At 45.1% G+C, this 21,101-nt stretch overlaps 1 protein-coding gene across 3 annotated transcripts in view; it reads left to right on the forward strand.

Moving 5' to 3' along the window:
* Window positions 1-7,035: 7,035 nt before the first annotated feature.
* The window catches only part of TANC2 (tetratricopeptide repeat, ankyrin repeat and coiled-coil containing 2), a gene marked incomplete at both ends in the record, with an annotated part of 174,883 nt that continues 160,817 nt past the window's right edge, over window positions 7,036-21,101 (forward strand). For all 3 annotated transcript variants that reach the window (XM_080633693.1, XM_080633694.1, XM_080633695.1), the window contains one exon: window positions 7,036-7,102. In XM_080633693.1, coding sequence (XP_080489819.1) covers window positions 7,036-7,102 — 67 coding nt within the window. The remainder of the gene's footprint in view (window positions 7,103-21,101) is intronic.

Genomic DNA, 21,101 nt, shown 5'->3' on the forward strand with positions numbered 1-21,101 from the left:
CAACACCCCCAACTCCTCCTGCTCTCGATCCAGATCCCTGTTTCCGTGCTCGGGATTTCCCCAGCCCAGGGTTAGGACCATTGCAGTTAATAATATAGCACTTGTCTCATTCTTCTTAGGCTCTAGCTATATAAAAGTTAAAGTTACCTGTGAACATAAACAGCACAGGCTCATCAAGATGCATATCTGGCCACATGCACCTTAGGGCAGTTTTTGGGAACTCCATGTGCATGGGAATATGACCGTGTTACAATCTCAGAATTCCTTTTAACTGTAGTATTATAGGCTGCTTTATTTTGCTAAAAGAAAAACAGAGATTGAAGCTGACTTCCTGCTTCCTTGTGAGACAGTGTCATAGCATCACAGCCTGGTTTGGGTTGGAAGGGACTTTAAAGCTCCTCCAGCTCCAACCCCTGCCACAGGCAGGGACCCCTTCCACTGGAGCAGCTTGCTCCAAGGCCCTGTGTCCAACCTGGCCTTGAACACTGCCACAGCTTGTTTGGGCATGTCTGGTGTGACTGCTGTTGGTTATTGTTAGTATTTGTTTTGATGTATCTCCATCAAGAATGGTTGGAGAAGAAAAGGCAGTAGGGGCAGATCTCACTGCTAACAGGAGTAAAGGAGAGAGAACAAGTGCCAGGGGCTCTGAAGTTGTGGTGTAGGATCTCTAAGGATCCTGTAGGTAGGATCTGGAGGATATCTGTAGGTAGTCAAGAGATCTCAGTTTTGATGACATCAGGCAGACCTTCATCTTAAGTCCCCCCATCATAATGGTTAATGTTCAGGCTTCTGTGAGGGAACGGGAAATGGTTAGCTTGTGTTCACATTCAGTTGTTATAAAGCCTATTAGTTTAGAGAACTTTGTCTAATAGGCTCTTAATTGCTTCAGAAGCTGTAACTGATAGGGTTCAGTTCTTAATTCCTCTTTCGTTTTCCTTTTTCCCAATAATCCTGGACCTTCTTGGCATGTTTCCTGGATTACAACAAAGCTTTTTTCATTCTTAAAGCTCCTGGAAATATCTAATCTCTGAATTCTCTTCCTGTGTTTTTAAATGCATGGACCAAGCTCATGAACACGTTTCCCTTGACTTCAGGGTTGCTGTAACCAGTTATTCACACCCCTGTTGTGAATCAAGATGTTAGTTGAGGCAGAGTTTAATGCAGGAAGTTTGTGGTGCTTCTGCCATAGAGTGACAATGACGCGTGGCACGTTGGAGTGCGGCTTCACTGTGTTCTTCTGAGCTCCTGCTCCTCATCAGGAGTTTGTCTCTCAAAGCATCCTCTTGAATATCAGGGCAATTTAAGAGTGAAGGTGAAACTTTGAATCATTTCTTTGGGAAGCATGGGAAGATCCAGCCTGGGAACTGATTTCTGTGTACAGTGGATGTTATACATGGAGTAAATGCCTGAAAGCAGAACTCGGGGGGGGGGTGGTGTGTGTGTTGTGGTTCTTCCTTTCATTTCCCACTTTCTTTCATCTCGTGTTAATTAGCTTTAGAAATGTCACTTAGTTTAAACCAGTCTTTGTTACCTGTTCTGTCTGAAGTTTGAAGGCTCTTTGGAAACAGTTCACTAGTTCATAACAGGTTGGGGATTTATTTGTTCACTAAATGTTAATTTAGTCTTTACATGTTCCTAAATCCTGAAAACTAAAGTAGGAAATGTACCTTTCTCAGTGTCTTAGTCTCAGTATCCTGTATTTCATATCCACTCTTCTGAGTTTCTAATGTAGTGAGTTCAGCTTCCCTCGTGAAAAGAGGTAATCTGGTGCTACCAGGAACTTTAAACATAGGATTCTTTGTAAGTAACAAGTTTTGCCTCTATTTTCTGTCAGAAAAACAAGTAAGGAACTACCTTCTTAACAGATCTTCTTTCCATCGTTCCTATTGGGAATTAAGGGAAGATGTATTGAAGAAATGTGATGCCTCAGGATCCTCTGAGATAGAAGCAGATCTATACAGGAATAAGCAGTGAGATACAGACTAACCATTTTCCTTCTTGTCAATACAGAATATTGTCATGGTATTTGTCAGCAGTAAAAGTACAGGAATTAAGGCTTCTCTAATGAGATGGTTTTTACAGTGTTGTTTGTCAGGTTCAGCTGTTGGCTCGGTGCTCCACTAAGTTTTGTTTCATCTTCAATGTAATTCTGGTAGAAATTATCTGGGAATGTCCACCTGCCTTCTGCCCTGAGTGAGCAAACGTGGTTTCATAGAGCCACAGACAGGTTTGGGTTGGAAGGGACCTTAAAGCTCCTCCAGCTCCAACCCCTGCCACGGGCAGGGACCCCTTCCACTGGAGCAGCTTGCTCCAAGCCCCTGTGTCCAACCTGGCCTTGAACACTGCCAGGGATGGGGCAGCCACAGCTTCTCTGGGCACCCTGTGCCAGCGCCTCAGCACCCTCACAGGGAAGAGCTTCTGCCTAAGAGCTCATCTCAGTCTCCCCTCGGGCAGGTTCAAGCCATTCCCCTTGGCCTGTCCCTACAGGCCCTTGTCCCAAGCCCCTCTCCAGGTTTCCTGCACCCCCTTTAGGCACTGGAGCTGCTCTAAGGTCTCCCCTTAAGGAGCCTTCTCTCCTCTTTCAGTGTTCATGTTTAGGGGGACTGTACTGCTAAACAATACTATAATGCTCCCGTTTGCAGTTTGGCAAAGCATTATATGGTGCTGCGATGCTGTAAGGTTTGCGCCTTTAAGCTTTCCTGACTTTTAGAAGTGTTTTATCACTGAGGTGGTGATTCCCATTGGGAAATGTATTTTGATAGCAGAAAGCAACCGTTGAAAGCACCAAGCTCCTTTTGATGCTAGGCTGCATCAAAAGAAGTGTGGCCAGCAGGTCGAGGGAAGCATTGTACGTGTGACTTAGTTTGCATTCCCTTAATACTGTCATAGCTAATAACTTTTCATCACTGGAAAAAACATAAAGTTCTACTCTGAAAATACACATTTAATAGCTCCCAACTCGCACAAAACTTGCCAGCAGTGGCCAGGCAATGTTTGTGCATCTCACTGGGCATCCACCACTTTCTCACGAAAGAGCTTGCCTTTCCTAATGAGCTTTCTATAAAAAAATGATTATATTTTTAGTGAAGTGATCATAGAAGAGGAAAATAGTGAGATCTGCCTGTTCTGGTGGTGGTATATGGGGCAAAAATAGTTTGCTTTGATTCTGAAGCAGACTGGCTTTCCCTAGGAGGTCTCTAAAAAGAAGCAGAAATGGCTTCTGTGGGCTGTCATAATGTGTAGCCACCTAAAACATGAACTAGTTCTCACAGCCTGTCTACAAACTGTCTCAATTTTAAGCAAAGAAATAGGCCTTAGTCATCCAGGAGGATTTAATGAGAGATTGCAGGCTCGTTCCAGCTTAGCATCTGTGGAAGGCTGCAGCATTCAGTCTGTCCCTACTCTCTTGGTTTTTCTTGTTACATTGGTACTACTGCTTTCTCCTGCTCCAGAAACTGTTTTTGTGTGTGCGTTGCATTGAAATTACCTTTGTTAGCAAACGTGTGGCAGAGTCTGTCTGTACATAAACCAGGCGATTCCTGAGCTGTTTGTTAACACAGGCTACTTTGGTGAAGTGCCATTGATGCTCCAAAGCAGAGTTCATAGAGGTAGTACCTTTTACCTACCTGCTGATACTGTTTGGAGACCTTTGCTTGCATAATGCCTTCATTAGATTTGCTAAAGTTACAAATGGCAAGCTAAATAACCAAGTCTGGTAGCTCTTGGTTGCCCAATTTGCTGCTGGAAGCATAGTGTAGCACTGGGAGTGAGAAGGATCCCCATTGGCACCCTGCACCGTCAGCTTCTGCTGACACAGCTGCTTGTGAGGCTGGAGGAGAGAATTAACCTGGAGTTCACTGGGGCTATGAGAAAAGCCTGATCTAGCTCCTCCTAATAGTATAATGCCATTTGCCATTTAATCCTTCTAATTCCATGAACTAATATGACCAACAGAAGCTTTAATTATTCTTAAACATTATTTCTGGCTGAGCAGTAGCTAAACAGAGGAGGAGCTGGGACCAAGTGACAGGACACTGTGCTGGTGCATGCAAAAGGAAAAGAACAGTTGCTTTTGGTGATCTGCTGCTTCTGCTACTCTATTTAGTGAAAACCTTAACTAAGCAGGGTATAAATTTAGTGAGCACTTATGCGTGGAGTACTGCAACCTTGTCTGGAAGGTGCAATGAGAAACCACGTCAGGAGCTGAGGCTAAATTAGGCTTATTACTAAAAGGCCTTTCTTTCCATCTCCCACTGGTGCAGGTCACTGAAGATCTAACCATCCTCTGAGGCTTCCAGGTGAGCTCTGCAAATATGGAATTAGTCCTTGAAGACATCCCAGGGCTGGTAACTCAGGGTCTGAATGCAAGGTGTCAATTTATTCTCTACTCATGGTTCTTTGGAGTGAATTCCTGGATGCCCTGTATATGCCCTATGCAGAGACTTAATCTCAGTAGCAGCATAGCACTTTCTGGAACAGTTTGCCATGTGAAAGCTAGAGGTGAACATCATTAGCAAACTGTTGTCCTCACCTGTGGCACTGTTCAGGCTCAGTGCAATTGGCTTCTTCAGCATAATTAGGTTTAATTAGGTTACACCTGAGCACTGATGGCACAGCTCCACACTGGCCTCCTGTCAGTGCAAGCTGATGTGGGGGTAGTCCTTAAACCTCCCGCTTCATTCATAGGAACTTTGAGGTTCTGGGCTGTCCACTGCTACCATGAGAGTTTGATTCTGAGGAAGATGCCATTATGAAGGTTGATTGTCCTTCCAGTTTTGGATGGAACTCCAAATGGATACCTAGAGAGTATTCCAGTTCCAGCCAGGAGGTTGGAACTGGGTCAGCTTTAAGGTCCCTTCAACCCAAACCAGTCTGGGATTTTATGAAGAACCACTTGAGTCTGCTTTTTCTTTAGTAAATCCATCAATCAGGTGTCCACAGGATGTTATCAGTGTAATGCTCAGTACTGAAGAGGAGGAAAAGATAAGTCACGTTCAGATTCAGGCAGCTCTCCAGATAGTAACAGCAGCTGTTTACTGCCTGCTTGTTGTCTTGCTCAAAGCCTAGATAAATACACTTGGATTAGTGGGATGTTGGGGGGATTATAATATTATCATGTTTCAAGGAATAACACTTAGAGTTCTGTTGCCTCCTCTTTACTTGTAAGTTCTACTTCATATTTTCTTCTTGTGAGGTTGCAAAGGGTGTTGTGTGTGAAGCAGTTTATTAGTAACAGATTGTAGGAGAGGAAGGATATGCAAACCCTCAAGTTTTCTTTCTATGCTGCGAGCTGGAACATAACAGCCATCTAAAGGAATTAAATAAACAGAATTGAAATTGAAGACAATTGTGTTGGTGCCCAGATGGAAGTCTATTTTGTAGTCATGTAACAGTAGGATGCTTCAAAGAAGGGCCTGAACTGTGTTTAGGAGCCCTGGGAATAAGCCTAAATACTGGCTGGTGATGCTTTGAAGTCATTACACAAGGGCTGGATGATACTCAAGTGATTCATAGATGGAGAGGAAACACTGGTGCTGTACTGTGTTTTCTGTTTGATATTCATGCATTCATGCATTCATGTGTGTAGACAAACATATGCCAAAAGCTGTCTGAGGAATCTAACAAGTGAACACTAACTGCTGAGAGGCAGGAGAGGCTGAAGTTAATGTCACTGTGCACACTTAGTGGTGTTTGTACATCTGGGCTCTAAGTATGTTAGTATCTCTTGAAGTCGTATTAAAAGGACTTTCAGTGGCTTTAAGTATGCATATAAAGCTCTTTTGAACTGGGTATTGCTGTGTTGATACAGTTCAGAGTATTGGAGAAATGTGAAGAAACTCAAGATTGCATTTAGTGAGCATCCTCCAAGAAGGGCCTAATGTTGCAGGAAGAAAATCCTAATGTGTTTCTGTGAGATGAATGTGTTACCTTGTAACTCTGGAATATTGTGTGTACAAGAGAAGGAAACCTGTGGTTTGTTGCATGTCCTGATCAAAGAGTCTTTACTATTCTTTTGGTCTGGTTAGGAGCTGCTTTTGTTCTTTCTGTTTGATTCTTTACCTACTCTAATAAGAGGATGTTCCACCAGCAGAAGCTGTCAGTGTGTCTGGCGAACCAGCAGCTCAGTCTTTTATCTTCAACAGCGTAGACACAACCGTGTTTTTCTTTCCCAGGACATACAGAGCAAGGAAAATACATGGATAATGCTTGTTTGATTTATTTTTTGTATCAGTTAACGCTGAGTCTGAGTGGCTTCTCCTCCTCATGACAATTTATTCAGCTCTGAAAAGACTGACAGTCAGCTTGCCCAGGAGCTAAAGACAGCGGCTTCCCTAGTCTGTGGGGTGTTGTCATAGAAATCAAAGAATCCCAGACTGCTTTGGGTTGAAAGGGAGCTTAAAGCTCCTCCAGCTCCAACCCCTGCCACGGGCAGGGACACCTTCCACTGGAGCAGGTTGCTCCAAGCCCCTGTGTCCAACCTGGCCTTGAACACTGCCAGGGATGGGGCAGCCACAGCTTCTCTGGGCACCCTGTGCCAGCGCCTCAGCACCCTCACAGGGAAGAGCTTCTGCCTAAGAGCTCATCTCATCTCCCTTGTCCCATCAGTACTTGTTGGCAAGATTGACTTCTGAGCAATGAGGAGGGTACAACCCATTCTGATAGGTTTGGTTTTAATAGTAATGGGCAGTGGAGGCAGTTTGCTAAATGCTGTGTCTTTCCCAGTTTAATGGGATAATAATTGTATCAAACCATTGGTCAGGAGACGTAGGTCCTGCTAACAGAGCTGGAATCATCCTGGCAATGGCCTGGATGAACAGAAGCAAATGGGATGGAAGGCTCTGCATGGATGTTGATTCCTCTGTTTAGAAAATGCATTGGTAAAATAGTTTGTCATCATTCTGAGGTTTTTATCTCTTTTAGCACTTTCTTCCTCCTTCTCAGTGATGTTTCCTAACCTGGAGCGTTGCTCTCTTACACCCCTTGTTCTTTTGCTTCACACAGTGTTTGGGTTACACGCAGTGGAACAGGATCGCCATGTTTCGAAACAGTCTCAAGATGCTGCTTACAGGAGGGAAGTCAAACCGCAAGAACAGGTCCAGTGGTAAGTAAATGTCACCTCCTCCTGCATGTGTGTCATTTATGGGTTTGGAAGGTTCCTTTCATGTGTTTTGGTCTTTCTAATGGCTGCATACTCAGTTGATGATCTTGAAGACTCAAACATCATCGCAGGTAATTTGAATATTGTCCTGTGATTCAGTATTTAAAACCAGATGTCTATTAAACTGTATGTAAACCATAATCTGTTTTATTGGGGAGGTAAAATGCAGGGAAAAGCAAATCATAGTTCTACATAATCCTGCAGTAAACTGACATCAGGGCTCATATTTCAGTTGTGGAATTGAAAAAGAAACCTTTTTTTCCTCTTCAGTGACTGTGGTGACTCGTGGCAGTGAAATCTTCCTCACAGCCAATACTTGTGATAGCAGCAGCAAATGGTTTTACTTTACATTTTTAAACAGGAGGGAGAGAGAGGAATGTGGAGAGATGGAATGGAGGAGAAACCGCCCAAGTTTAGTCACCGTTTCTGTTAGTTTCCTCTTTGCACCATCCCAGAAAAGGCCTTTACAGTCAGCCCTGGTTCCTGTGGCTTGGCCTGGTTGATCCGTGAAGGAGGTTAGGAGAGGTTGTAATAGCGAAGCAGCGCAGAAATCCTGAGATGCTTTAGAAACATTTTTATTTAACTCTTGTATTTGTTTCCGAAAGTGGAGTGTTGGCAGCGTAAGAGCTTTTAATTAGATCTTTCATTTCTCTTTTTGAAGCCATCTGGCAGCACATTCTGAATATTTTGGGATACAGCGTTTATTTGTGCCTGTGCATCTGTGTCAATAGTGTGAACGTACATTGCCTGGGAAAGCACAAGTGGAGGTGCGGGGCTGCAGCAGGGATAAACCCTGTGGAGCAAAGGGACTGGTTTCCCATGTCAAAACAAGTTAATGCGTGTTTTTCACAGTGCCAGGATTTCCCCCCTCACTTTTAATGTCTTCCTATCTTTTATGTGGGGAAGGGGAAGTTGCCCTAAGTTGCCCTGAGGTTGCCCAGTGGCAGCGCTGGAGTCCCTTAGACCTCACTAATGTTAATCTGGTGTCTGGTGGGAGCCCCAGTTTGTGCTGGTTGATCCTGGAGATCCTCGTCACGGAAGGTTCAGGCAGTGCATGCGGGTGTTGACTCTTGCGTTAGTTACTGTGCCTGGTGTGTACCTGCTACAGTGGGGAAGTGGCTGTTTTGCAAAGAGCCTGAGGTCGTGGTTGTCATTCACAGCTCTTGCGAAGGAGATTTTCTTTCCTTCTGAACTCCTCATTCTATTGCAGGAGTGGTTAATCTGAGGGAGGTACCTGCATGAAACACAGGTTTGGGGCAGACCCAGGAGCAGATGGCTCTGTCCTCCTGTGAGTCAGTATCCCTTTGAAGTATCACGTGCACAGTTTAAAGCCCAGGAAAGTACAAGTCTTTTGGTGATACCACCTTTGGAAAGCGCAGAGCGAAATCATCTGAAACAGTGGTTTCTGTACAGAGCTATCTCTTTGTCAGATATTCTGTTACCAGTCCCCAGTATTCCTTTTGGCTTAGCTCCCAGCGCAGTTTGAAGGATCTTGTACTTGCAGAGCTTTGCAAAGACGAGTTTCTGGGTTTTGTGAATGAAGAATGTTAGTTCTGAAATGAGATTTGATGTGGCTGCACGTCTGTCTTGGAGCAAAACAGAGATGGAGCGTCTTGAGAAAGAATGTGACAGTGTTTGGTGAAAGAGCTTTTCTCTAGTGCCTAATGATTATCCTGTATGTTTAATTTATTACAAGTCTGCCTTTGAAATCGGGTGCTTCAGTGAGAGGTTCTGTCTGGTGTTCTTCAGGGGAGAGAAGAGGGAATAAAGAAAGGAGATGGGTAGGTTTGCTATATTAATAGTGTGTAAATGGAAAACTCTCTCCATTGGAAAATCATATTTCAGATAAGTGTCAATCTGTCAGATTCTAGCATGACATTAGATGGGTGCACTGCTGCCTAGATTTTATACATAAATACATATATTTCTGTATTTGCAACACAGTAAGGAAAAGCAAACGGGTAGCTCTTCCATGTCTGTAGCATGCAGTACTCTGAGCCTGAAATTTGCTGCTTTATTACTTGCTTTGCAGGTGTGGAGAGCTGCAAATTTGATGTTTTAAAAGCTGATATAAAAGGATAGTACTTCTCTAACCATATACAACAGGAGTTTGTGACCCTGTCACTGGCAGTGACAGAGTCCTCCTATACTGGTCTAAACAACCCAACATGATACACCTCATCTTCCTCATTTCCTAAACCTCAGGGCTCCTTTTCATCCTCTGTTCCTTCCTGCTCTCTTGGTATGTGAAGGGATGGATCCTGAGGAATCCTCCCACCCGCTGGAATAAAGGCAGGTGTGTAACAGGTCAAGGGGTCTCTTCTCTAGAACTTCTTCACACAGCGAGTGCTACCTTCGGGCCACCTCCATCACTGTTAGGATTTGGGGTGGGTTGTGTTGGTGGGTGCTTCAAAAAGATGAGGCATTTATTGACTTTTAAACACTATTTTCGTTATTAGCATGACTTAGATCGCCAGTCAGAAGTTGGAAATGAAGCTTCCTGATGGTTTTGGTGCTCTCATTTGCCCCAGAAGCTGTTTCTCCATGGCGAAGTGTGAGCTGGAGGGTAGAGTGCCCCAGCAGCCAAGGCAGATGAGGCCAGAACAGCCCTTGTACATGGAGCTTTTCCCATCCCTGGGAACTGGGAACAAGCTCGAGATCTTCAGTTCTATGTTGTGAATAGAATGTGTTGGAGGTTTCAGGTCTGCTGTTGATTCACCTTCCTTGGAATGACTGTAAGTTCCGTAGGTGGGGGTCAGCCCACGTGGGTGTCTCTGGTGTGTGTGGGTTTGGATGAAATTCCCATGTCTGCATCTTCATTTCCTACACTCTGGTCATTTTGCATTGCAGTGCTGGGCTAAAGGTATTGCAGGGCTTTTATGGGGGATCCAAGTGAGCACCTTGGGTTTGAAATGAGTGTTCTTGGCAGTGCCTTTCATTTGCAGTAGCGCAGTTAGTAGTGGGGTCAGCCAAGTCAGACGAGCAATCCCTAAGTGTTCTGATGTGGTTTTGATAATTCTTTGTGATTAAAAGAGCACTGGTAGCAGTAACAGGAAAATGCCTTCTTATTATTCCTCCTTCAGCAACTGCTGAGCAGCTCCTCTGAAGAGCTGTGGTTACCATTTATTTTGACTCTGATGGGGTGAGTGCTTTTCCTTTGCTCCTCTTAATGCTGTTGTGGTTCAGGAACACACGCAGTATTTATCAAAGCAGAATACCACTTAGATGTAGTTACATGCAGTAATGCCAGTTAAAATAAAGGCACTTGTAGTGCAGCATGAGATGGTGTCACCTCCTGTGGTGAATTCTCTGTGTGTGTGTAGCCCAACTCATAGGACTTAGTAGCAGCCCACTGCATGTGGTACAACTCTGTGCATGGGTACTCGTGCCATGTAGTTAATCTCTTGTCTGAACAGAAATTCTCTTGTGACTCAAAGGCACTCGAGGCCTTTTTCAGTAGTGCCTTGAGGATACATTATGGATGCAGTAGTATTTTAATGAGGCTTTTGTTGTCTTCTGTCACAAATGGATATTCCATAACGCCACAGTGTCTAAAGCTGAAATGTGATCTCAGTATACTTAAATGTTACCTTTCTGTTTCTAATCTAAATTAATGTGCAGAGGGATGCAGATGTGCACCTTTTCTGACTCCCATTTGTATCCTCAGCTAAACTTACTCAGGATATGTTTGTTTTAAAGGACTGTGCTTTGCTCCATCCTTCTGTTCCTGCTGGTTGAAGCTCCAGCATGATTATTGTGGCCAGAAGCCCTATGGCTGGGGCAAGCAGCTGCACTAAAACCTGCAGGTAGGCACTCCTGCCTATCACTGCTTGTCAGCTATGGTTTTGAGGCTTCTTTCCCCCTAATTCTGCATTCTATGTTCTATGCAAGTCCTGCATCCAGCTTGGGGCCCCAGCACAGGAGGGACCTCTCATTTGTCTGCAGTTTGCTTGCTTCTACTAAACATTCATTGATCTGGGTATGTATTTCAGCAGTTCACATCTAATCAATCTGCTAATATATTCATTCCAATACCATGTTAATGAAATAAGCCTATGTAATGGATCCAGTTTTTCCACCTATTGCAATTACTCATTTCTTTTCCAAGCAGATGGCTTATTTCTGTCTTAGATTATCACATTCAATTTACACTACCATAAGAGCTCAGATTCCCTTTAGAACCTAGTAAAATTCAGCTGCAAAACTCTGTTTTACTTAGTTTTATTCCTCCTTATTTTGTGGGGTCCAAGTCCAGGAATTTGCCTTTTATTTCTGGCAGAGGCTGAGGTAGACTCTTAAAATACTCTTGTCTTCTTATTTCTTTTGCATGTTTAATGCATCTGAGGCATCTGATCCTTCATAAAGCAGCCCAGAGGGTCTGCTCTTCTGGGTTACTTAGGGATTGTGTCTTACTTGTTCTTGGTTGATAAAATGCACACAGTTTTCATCTGGATCTTACCAGATGCCTGTCATTCCTGATGGTTTTGGTGTGAGGTTTTCATTGCTCCTCTTTCCTGGTTCACAGGAGAGCCAGTTACTTCCAACTTGCAATGTATTTATGGGGCCTTTTGGAACCTGCACTTTATATTTGAATTCCAGGACTAAAAGAGCCCTGTCAGATGCTCTTCTCTTTTGATTCGTGCCTTTCTAAGATAAAAAGCATTTCAGAAGGTCTCATTGCTGCTTTGCCAGAACTCCTCACAGTTTCTGATCTATCTGATCTCCTTTGGAAGTCTAAGCATCTTTTTTGTCCCCAAAGAGTTTGAGAGGGTCACAGTTGCTTTTTGGGTTTCGTGTCTGAAAGGAGTTGCGAAGTGATGAGATCCGGCTGGTGGCCTACAGAAGGCACTAGAAGTGAGGTATTAAAAGACCCATCAGACTTGCAGAATGCCTCGTGGTGCTGAGTACCAAATATGTCCACATGCTCAAGGTGTTCCATCCAACTTCAGACCATCTTCTTCCAAAGCTTTTGCTATTTGTTCATAAATCCATTTTGAAACAGGTCTGGGCAGTGCTGACAAGCCCACAGCTCCTCTGACCACAGTGAAGTCTTGTCCTTGAGTTTATTAAGAGCAAACTGACCCTTCCTTAAAGCTTTTCATGTATAGAATTTAGGGGCTTCCTTCTCAAGGGGGAAGTAGATGGGGAGGAGCTGTGTGTACGCACACATTGCTCTTATTAAGGCACATTGATTTGGGCAGACTGTGTCTTGTTCAGATACCAAGTGCTCTTCTGAGGCACATGAAGGATGCTTGGACAATAAAGCCTTTGCCTCAGTCCTGCACAGCTATCTCAGGGAGAATTTTAGCAGCCACTGCCCATGTTGTCCTAACACACATTTCTTTGCTTCTGATCCCCAAATACCTTTTTTATAACACCCACAATTATATTATTATATTATATATTATATAATATATATTATTATATATTATATTACATATATATATTATTATATATTATAGCCCACAAATAATCCTAACTTGACAGCTCTGGGCAGTCCTGCCCTGTGTCTGTAATGGTTTCATTAACTCACCCCTTCCACTGGAGTTGATCAACCTGTGCTCCTTTGTGCTCCTGCGCATATGTGGGGAGCAGGGGATGACCCAGCTCAGTCAGCCTGGGCCTTGCCAGTGTTTTCACACGTTTGAACATCTCCAGCTGTAACAACACGAGTGCTGACTGAGGCTGGCTGCATCCTATGGTGAGGAACAAGCGGTGGATGCCCTCACCCACCTGCTCTGTTGCCACAGCCTGAAAAGTGACTTTATTGCCTGTTCAGTGAGTTCTGTTCTCACATCCTCTTTGGGGCCTTTTCCACCCACTTCAGATTGAATTTTTGTGCTTTATCTTTTTTGCTTCCATCAGATACAGACATATAGTAATTTTTTTTCCATAGAGGGTTTTCTTAGTCCTTTCTCAGTGTTTCCTGATCGTCATCTTGTGGTGCTGAATCAGAATCCCAGACTGGTTTGGGTTGGAAGAGACCTTAAAGCTCACCCAGTTCCAACCCCTGCCACGGGCAGGGACACCTTCCACTGGAGCAGCTTGCTCCAAGCCCCTGTGTCCAACCTGGCCTTGAACACTGCCAGGGATGGGGCAGCCACAGCTTCTCTGGGCACCCTGGGCCAGCGCCTCAGCACCCTCACAGGGAAGAATCTGTGTGCTTTAGGATTATGTTTGTAAATGGGTGAGACCTCATCCTGTGCCCTTGCACATGGGCGCCCGTTTGTGTCCAGCACGTGGGTGTTTTGATGATCAGTACTGCAGGAGAGCTCACAGCAGCTGGATTTGTCAGTCTTCTTACTGCCTATGAGGTGGGTCAAGACACTGAGCTTTCCAATGCAGTACTGCATAGAGGTTAAGCAAAGCAGAAGCATCAGTTCTCTTACTAAATCTAGCGGAGTTTTTTTGGCTAAAGAAAGAAATACATCAGTATACTATTGCAGTCGGACTGTAGTGATGCAGGTGTTTCAGGGGACAATAAAATCTATATATGCTGTGTAGCTGTGGCTATATCTGAAGTTTTGTGGTGTTACATGTACCCGCAGGTTTGTAGTGACCTCCCATTGCTGTCTTACTCTCTCTGAACCAGGAGAGGGAGCAGATGTTTTCTGGCTAATCACACATCAAAAGCTGCTGAAACGCTCCATGCTGACATGCGAAGGAGATAAAGTTACATTTTCCACGTCAAATGACTTTGGCTTCTCTTCTTCATCCACAAAATTCCCATACGCAGCTCATGAGGAATATGAACACTTGCTTGAAAGAAACTATTAGAAGTAATTGGAGGGATTTGTTAAGCCAGACTGTTGGGAAAGTAGAATGTCTTTTCCAGCATGTTGAGGAGACCTTAATAATCAGCTGTGTAAAATCCCAAACCAGGCAATGAAGGAAGTTAAATTCACTGATACAAAACCTATTTCATCTGTTAATTCACAAAGAAAACTGTGATGTCTGATGGCAGATCACGTGTGAGTAACAAACCCAGATTCGTTCAACTGAAGGCATGATTCAACCAAAACAAATAATCTGTAAAAATAGATTTCTCCTTTGATCCAAGCAAACTGTTTTCCACAATCCTGGAAATACACCAAGTATTGAATGCTTGTAAAGAAACTGATCTAGAAACATTCAACACTTGGGTGGTGATTTTGCCCTTTTACCTTAGTGTGATGAATATGTAATGTGTTTTCTCATAAGCAGAGTTGGAAAGGACCTTAAAGCTCCTCCAGCTCCAACCCCTGCCACAGGCAGGGACCCCTTCCACTGGAGCAGCTTGCTCCAAGCCCCTGTGTCCAACCTGGCCTTGAACACTGCCAGGGATGGGGCAGCCACAGCTTCTCTGGGCACCCTGGGCCAGCGCCTCAGCACCCTCACAGGAAGAGCTTCTGCCTAAGAGCTCATCTCAGTCTCCCCTCTGGCAGGTTCAAGCCATTCCCCTTGGCCTGTCCCTACAGGCCCTTGTCCCAAGCCCCTCTCCAGGTTTCCTGCAGCCCCTTTAGGCACTGGAGCTGCTCTCAGGTCTCCCCTTCAGGAGCCTTCTCTTGTCCAGGCTGCCCCAGCCCAGCTCTCTCAGCCTGGCTCCAGAGCAGAGCTGCTCCAGCCCTCGCAGCAGCTCCATGGCCTCCTCTGGCCTCGCTCAAGCAGATCCAACCTTTCTTTGGAGCAGCAAAGTCTAAACAAGGCATCCGAGCACCCTGTCCAGGTGAATCCCCAGTGAATCAACAGTGGAGAATCTGCCACTTCCCTGGGGAGATTATTCCAATACCTGATTGAAACAGGCAGTGGCTGAAGTCAAACCCTTCTGCACTGCCTGGAAGTGTTCTCTCTTACAGCATGGTAGGAGTATTCCCAAACAAAATGGAACTAAGCCTACCTCATTAGTTACTCTATTGCTTATTAAATGAAAGGTGGTTGCTAGATGCTGCAGGAGGTACAAGGAGTGCAGTGCAAAGTGCTGCTTGTGTTTGCCCAGACCATACTTTGATAAAGACCAAGCCTTTGCCCTTGAACTACTGTTGGGTCTCTGTGTGTGTACCCAATTGCTGCACTTACGGTGTCCTCCCAGCCTTTGGAGCATGCCTAGAGGCAAACCTTGCTTGTGCTCCTGCTCTCCTCTGAGGGTATTTGGAAGAGGTCGGTTTGTCTTCAGGGCTGAACCCTCTGTCCTTACATCTCTGTTAGCCAGCTCCATTCTCATCTCACTCTCTTCATTTTTATTAATCCTTGTTAGTCTAAGCAGGCCGTTACTTAAGTTTCCACCAAAGATGTGGGATTTTTCCATGTCACTTTTTTTCTCCCAGTTCCTAAAGATAAGTATTATTTATATTCAGTGTGATTTATCCATGGGACATGTTGATTCTTGCACTTGTTTATTACATTGACAGATGTTGAAACCATCTCTCTTCATCCTAGAGTTATGTTCTATGTATGATTCATGTTTTTGAGGGATTTTTCTGCACTTACTGGCCAGCTTATGTAAGACTTAGTGATGTACAGTGGCCTGTTCTAGTGTGTGATGTCTACAAATATGATCCAGTGCAGTTCAGTGGAGGTTAAACTTAATTCTCTTCTGCATCCTCGTCCCAGCCTCCAGGGTTTCTCTAGGCCTTTGCAAGGGTGGCTTTTCTGTGGCTTTTGCAGCTCCCAGCTCAGGACTGTGGGTACCAGGGTCCTGGTTTTGTGAAGACAGAGGTTTAACTTTGTTCAGACAAGTGTCTCTTTGTGCTGAGTGTTGGCGAGCCCATATCTGGATTGGCGTTACTCCTTTTTGGAGCTGCATTTGCTCTTCCTTTTTAGTTCCCAACCCAAACCCAAGTGATTCTCTTGATCAACAGTTGCAGTGAGCACCAGGTTCTTACTGTAAGTGCTTGAGATCCATCCTCCCTGTTTAATGGAGACGCTTGTCTCTGCTGGTGGTTCTTTGTACAACCACCAGTGTTCACCTCTCTCCTTGAGATGCTCCAGTGAGAAGATCATCACTTCACAAGAGATGTGGAGTTGTGAAAATAGAACTTCCTTATTTGTTCTAAGGGAGCAAATGTTCCTCCTGTGCAGCACCTCTTGGGAGCTGCGGGAGCCCCACCTGGAAGCACTTCAGGAAGATCGGGGCACAATGAGACAGAAACCAGATGAAACAGAAGCTACTTCTCAGTGTGTGATGACAGCGGAGCAGGGCTGTCATAATAATTTGCTTATTAATTCAAGGCAGTTTTCTTCATTGTCTTCCTGTTTTCCTAAGGGAAGCATTTCCTGACCACTTTGTGGGGCAGGAATTGTTCCTCATCTCCATCCAAAACTCCCCTGGTGCAGCTTGAGGCCGTTTCCTCTTGTCCCATCCCTTGTTCCTTGGGAGCAGAGCCCAGCCCCTCCTGGCTCCATCCTCCTCTCAGGCAGTTGTAGGGAACCATCAGGTCCCCCCTGAGCCTTCTCTTCTCCAAACTAAACACCTCCATTCCTTCAGCCGTTGCTCATCATGCATCCAGGCCCTTCCCCAGCTCCATTGCCCTAACTGCTAGGTGAGGAGGGATGTGTAGGATGCTTGAGCTCTTAATAAAATCCTGTTGTAGGATTACCTGCATTAGGTTAAACTGAAATCCGTGCTTTTTAAATTCAGTAGGGTCACAAAAACGAGAAGTCTGTTGTGGAAAATGAAAGAAGCGTCTTCTTTTGATGAATGCAAATTTAATGCAGTCGCGTTGTAACTTGTTCCAGGGTTGTTCCTTGGTTGTTCCATCAGTGGGTGTTTTGTGCGCAGGTTCTCAGGCATCACAAGAGGTTAATGTCAACTTTGGGGTTGTTCTTTCTGTTCAAGACACAAAGTCTGTTAGTATTTTGTGTGGAGACTTGGCACCAGCAGTGATTTATCCCAGGGTGCTTTTTCCAAACGAGTCTCTTTAGGATACTGTGCATGAAAGAAACCAGGCAGCTGGCCTTGCTCCAGCGCTGGGGAGAATGGATAATGGGCAGCTCGGGGCCAGGGAACTGGGTTAATCTCCTGTGAAGGGCAGAGGTCTTGTGGGCTTCGGAGGGAAGAAGAAAGGGAGAGAGGAGACTGATAGGCTTGCCATGGCTGTGGGCAAGGTGTCCTTCTGGCTTGTGCTGCTCCTGGCACCTAGGCCTTTGCTGTGTGCTGTGGGTGACAGTGCTGACAGCAGAGAGGGTGGCTTGGCCATTAGCCTTGGCTGCTGTAGCAAGAAGAGAACATTGTGGAAGAGCTCCTGCCATTGACTTCCTTATTGTGGAAGCCCCTTTCAGTGAGCAAGGACAAGGTTCTGTGGGTGAGCACTGTGTGCTGTTGGGGTGGCCACAGGTATTGGTCGAGGATTAAAGAACTCCACGCAGCCTGGTTTCTTCGTGCGCGTGCTTTACTTCCCCCCCATTTGCAGGTAGGTTGGGGTGCATCTTCTGAGTATCTTTACAGCAGGAGAACATCTCCCTCTTCATTGGTTATAACATTGCAGAGTTCTCAAGTCTTCACATTTTAAATGAATCTTAATGAATTAGCAGCCATCTGAGTTGAAGTTAAAACTAATTTTAAACTTCCAATGCATTTGCTAGCATCAGAAGTCAGCGCAATCTCATTATGTTACACTTCTGTGTGTGCTGTTTGTAGGAGCGCTCAGTCACATGAGCAGTTTTTAGGGCTGGAAGTGATTCTCTATTCAGGGGGTGCTTTGTGCTGTGGTACTTGGCTTTGCTTGGGTAGTGATGTAAAAATATACGTAACATAATGGCAGCAAAGAGGTCAACCCATAAACCCGATGCTTTTTCATGACACAGATGGTACCAATTCACCGAAGATACTCTCTGAAAACAAATTCCAGCCCCATCTCCTAATTTAACCTGTACATGCCAGAAACAACTGTGATTTTCAGATACTGATGTGTGCTATAAGACAGGAGTGAAGCCAAGAAACCTTTGCCAGCAGTGGTTTGCTGCCAGGCTGGTCTTATTCAAAGACCCCTTTTGTTTTGTGTCATGTAATACTGATGTTCAAATTGCAGCAGTTGCTTGCATGCATCAGTGAGACGGGGAATCTTCATCAAATGGTGGTAAAAAGGTGACTTTGGCGGTAATCGCGTGGTGTGGAAAGAATGCACAGGCTGACGAGATGACTGTTGCTGTCTTCATAGAGTGCCCCAGGCCTCTGCAATCACTGTAGCCCCCAGTCTGGGGAGCTTTGCTCAGCAAAACGGATGGAAAGAGAAGGAAGATAAAGGCTCTAAAAGTGAGATTTGAGAAGGTCCTGGGCTGCCACTGGGTGCAGTGCTTGATAAGAGAGGTTGTGAGGAGCCACACTGCTGGGATGGTATTTATAGTAATTAAATCTCTGTCAATCTGCCTTGTGTGTGCTAATCTTAAACTCTCATCTAGTTTGAGGTTGAATTTGGAAAATACATGCTTGCAGTTAAAAATCACAGATAGGAACGGACATGACAGACTCTTACAGGTGAGGTTAAGATTAATCCTGCTTTCTGAATTGGATGTGTAGGCTTCAGCAATGGGCTCAAGGGGTTTAAGTGGTTCTGTGCTCGCAGGGCCAGGTGTTAAAGCAGGTCTTTGCCAAGGTGCTCACCATGAAGTGCCCAGGTCTCCTCCTAGCACAGTGAGCAGTGATCCACGGCTGGATTGAAGAGGGAAGGATGGAAGAAGGATGCATTGGACTGGGTTTGTAGGTGTGAAAAGGATGCATAAGAGTCCAGGTGCTTGTTTACAGAAATCTATGGCCTTGCTGGTGACAATTTGATTCCCTAATCATAAAATCAACCAGGTTGGAAAAGACCTGCAGACAATCTTCCCACACTAAAAAGATAGCAAAGCAGAGGGTCTGGGTTCTGATTAACACACGCTTCATACAGTATAGGTGTCTCTGGAGAAAATACTCATTTGTTATCAATAGTGAGAAACAAGGATGCTGCTGTTCCCCTATGGAACAGGGAAGATGAATTGTATCTCAGATCAGATGTACCTGTTTCTTTCCAGTGCTGCTTAAAAGGTTCGAGATGAAGGCACTGATCTGTGTCACTGATACCTAAATGTGAAGGATTCATTCTGCTCCAATGTAACTCAATTATGTGAGTTCTTAAGAAGCGTGTGTACCTGTACATGCAAGGAAAATCCTCACTTCTTGTGCTGAAGGTCAGGGGGAGCAATGCTGACAGTGTGTCTTGCAGGAGTCTTAAGCTAATGAATTTCTTATGACAGGGGTTGTTTCCTGACTGTTTAAGTACAAGCTGCCAACACAGTAGGACCCTAATTCCAGTTCAAGCTTCCAAACTCTGCAGTAATAAAAATAAACAGACTGCACAGGAAGAGAGTTCTTCTTTAGCTCTGCTGTTGCTCTTAGCAGCCTTGTGGCCCCTGGCCCTGGGAGTTGGGCTTTCTTGTGCTTTTCCATGACCAATAAGCAATGTGAGTAGTTGATCTGGGATGTCTAATGACAGGCAATGGACCTTCACGTTCTAAGGTATGTTTATGAGGCATTTGTACTATCCCTGGCAGTGTTCAAGGCCAGGTTGGACACAGGGGCTTGGAGCAAGCTGCTCCAGTGGAAGGGGTCCCTGCCTGTGGCAGGGTTGGAGCTGGATGAGCTTTAAGGTCCCTTCCAGCCCAAACCAGTCTGGGATTCTATGGTTCTATCACACAGAGTTCCAGCTCCGTGCTCCTAGAGATGAGGTTAGTGCATCAAAATGCAGTGGGGATGGAGAGCAAACCCCAAAATAACTACTGGAAAGGTTCTGAGGCATTTTAGCAGTGCTCTCAGTGCTGGGTGATGCTTCACTGGATCTGTGGTGCAGCTCTCTCAACAAACACACTGAAGCCGTAACTCATACCCTGCTCCAGCGACCTTCCTCGATGAGAGGGACGTGTGTGATAAATGGATGGACTTAAGTACATTTATGAATTGCCAAAGCCTCTTAAGCCAAACTGCTATTTTTACTTCATTAATTAGAATGTTGCCGTATTGCAAACAGCGCTGGTTTCACCCCCAGCAGATGGCTTGCTCCACAGGAAATCTAACAGCACGAAGACAACAAATGCGCTATTCACTGATGGAAGTTTTACGTATGGTTTTCCATCGGATGACTTTGCATTTCTTTTCCATGATACAACAGGAAAAACTACAGCTTCCAGTTTGAATCATTTAGCAGGTGAGGCAAAGCTCAAAAAGTGAACCAGGTAATAATCTGCCTGAAATGATTTTCATTGAATCCAGGTTACTCCAAGCCCCTGTGTCCAACCTGGCCTTGAGCACTGCCAGGGATGGGGCAGCCACAGCTTCTCTGGGCACCCTGTGCCAGCGCCTCAGCACCCTCACAGGGAAGAGCTTCTGCCTAAGAGCTCAGCTCAGTCTCCCCTCTGGCAGGTTCAAGCCATTCCCCTTGGCCTGTCCCTACAGGCCCTTGTCCAAAGCCCCTCTGAGAGTGGAGCCCAGAGTTACTCCAAGAGGGGCCTGGTCATTGGGATTGATTGTGCTGGAGCTTTGGGCTCTGGTTCCTGCCTGGCACCAGTTCCAGCAGCTCTGTTTGGAAAACAGTTGGAATGGTGCAGTAGGTCCTGAGTTCCAAACGGAAAAGCTTCAGTGTAATGCGAGGTGGGTTTGCATTGCTGTGTGAGAGCTGAGGGGTCATTGTAGCTCAGGGGGTCTTTTCTTCCCCTGTTTGCATCAGATGCAGTTCAAACACACCCTGCATTATCTCCTCATCCTTTCTGCTCGCTCTTCTTCCCCATTTTGATTGTTTGCTGATTTATTTGTGTGTGTATAATAATGCTGGAGAGTATTAACAGGGGTCTCAGCTGAGCCATGGAAAAAGATGGATTGAAGACTTCCCGTTTGATTGATAGGCAGAGTACACTGTTCAGTTTGCACAGTGGATAATAAGGCTTTAAATTATTACTGCGTTTCTGTCTCAAATCGAACACAAATGCATCGTTGCAC

This window comes from Psittacula echo (genome assembly GCF_963264785.1).
Source record: "Psittacula echo genome assembly, chromosome: 23".
Taxonomy (NCBI): domain Eukaryota; kingdom Metazoa; phylum Chordata; class Aves; order Psittaciformes; family Psittacidae; genus Psittacula; species Psittacula echo.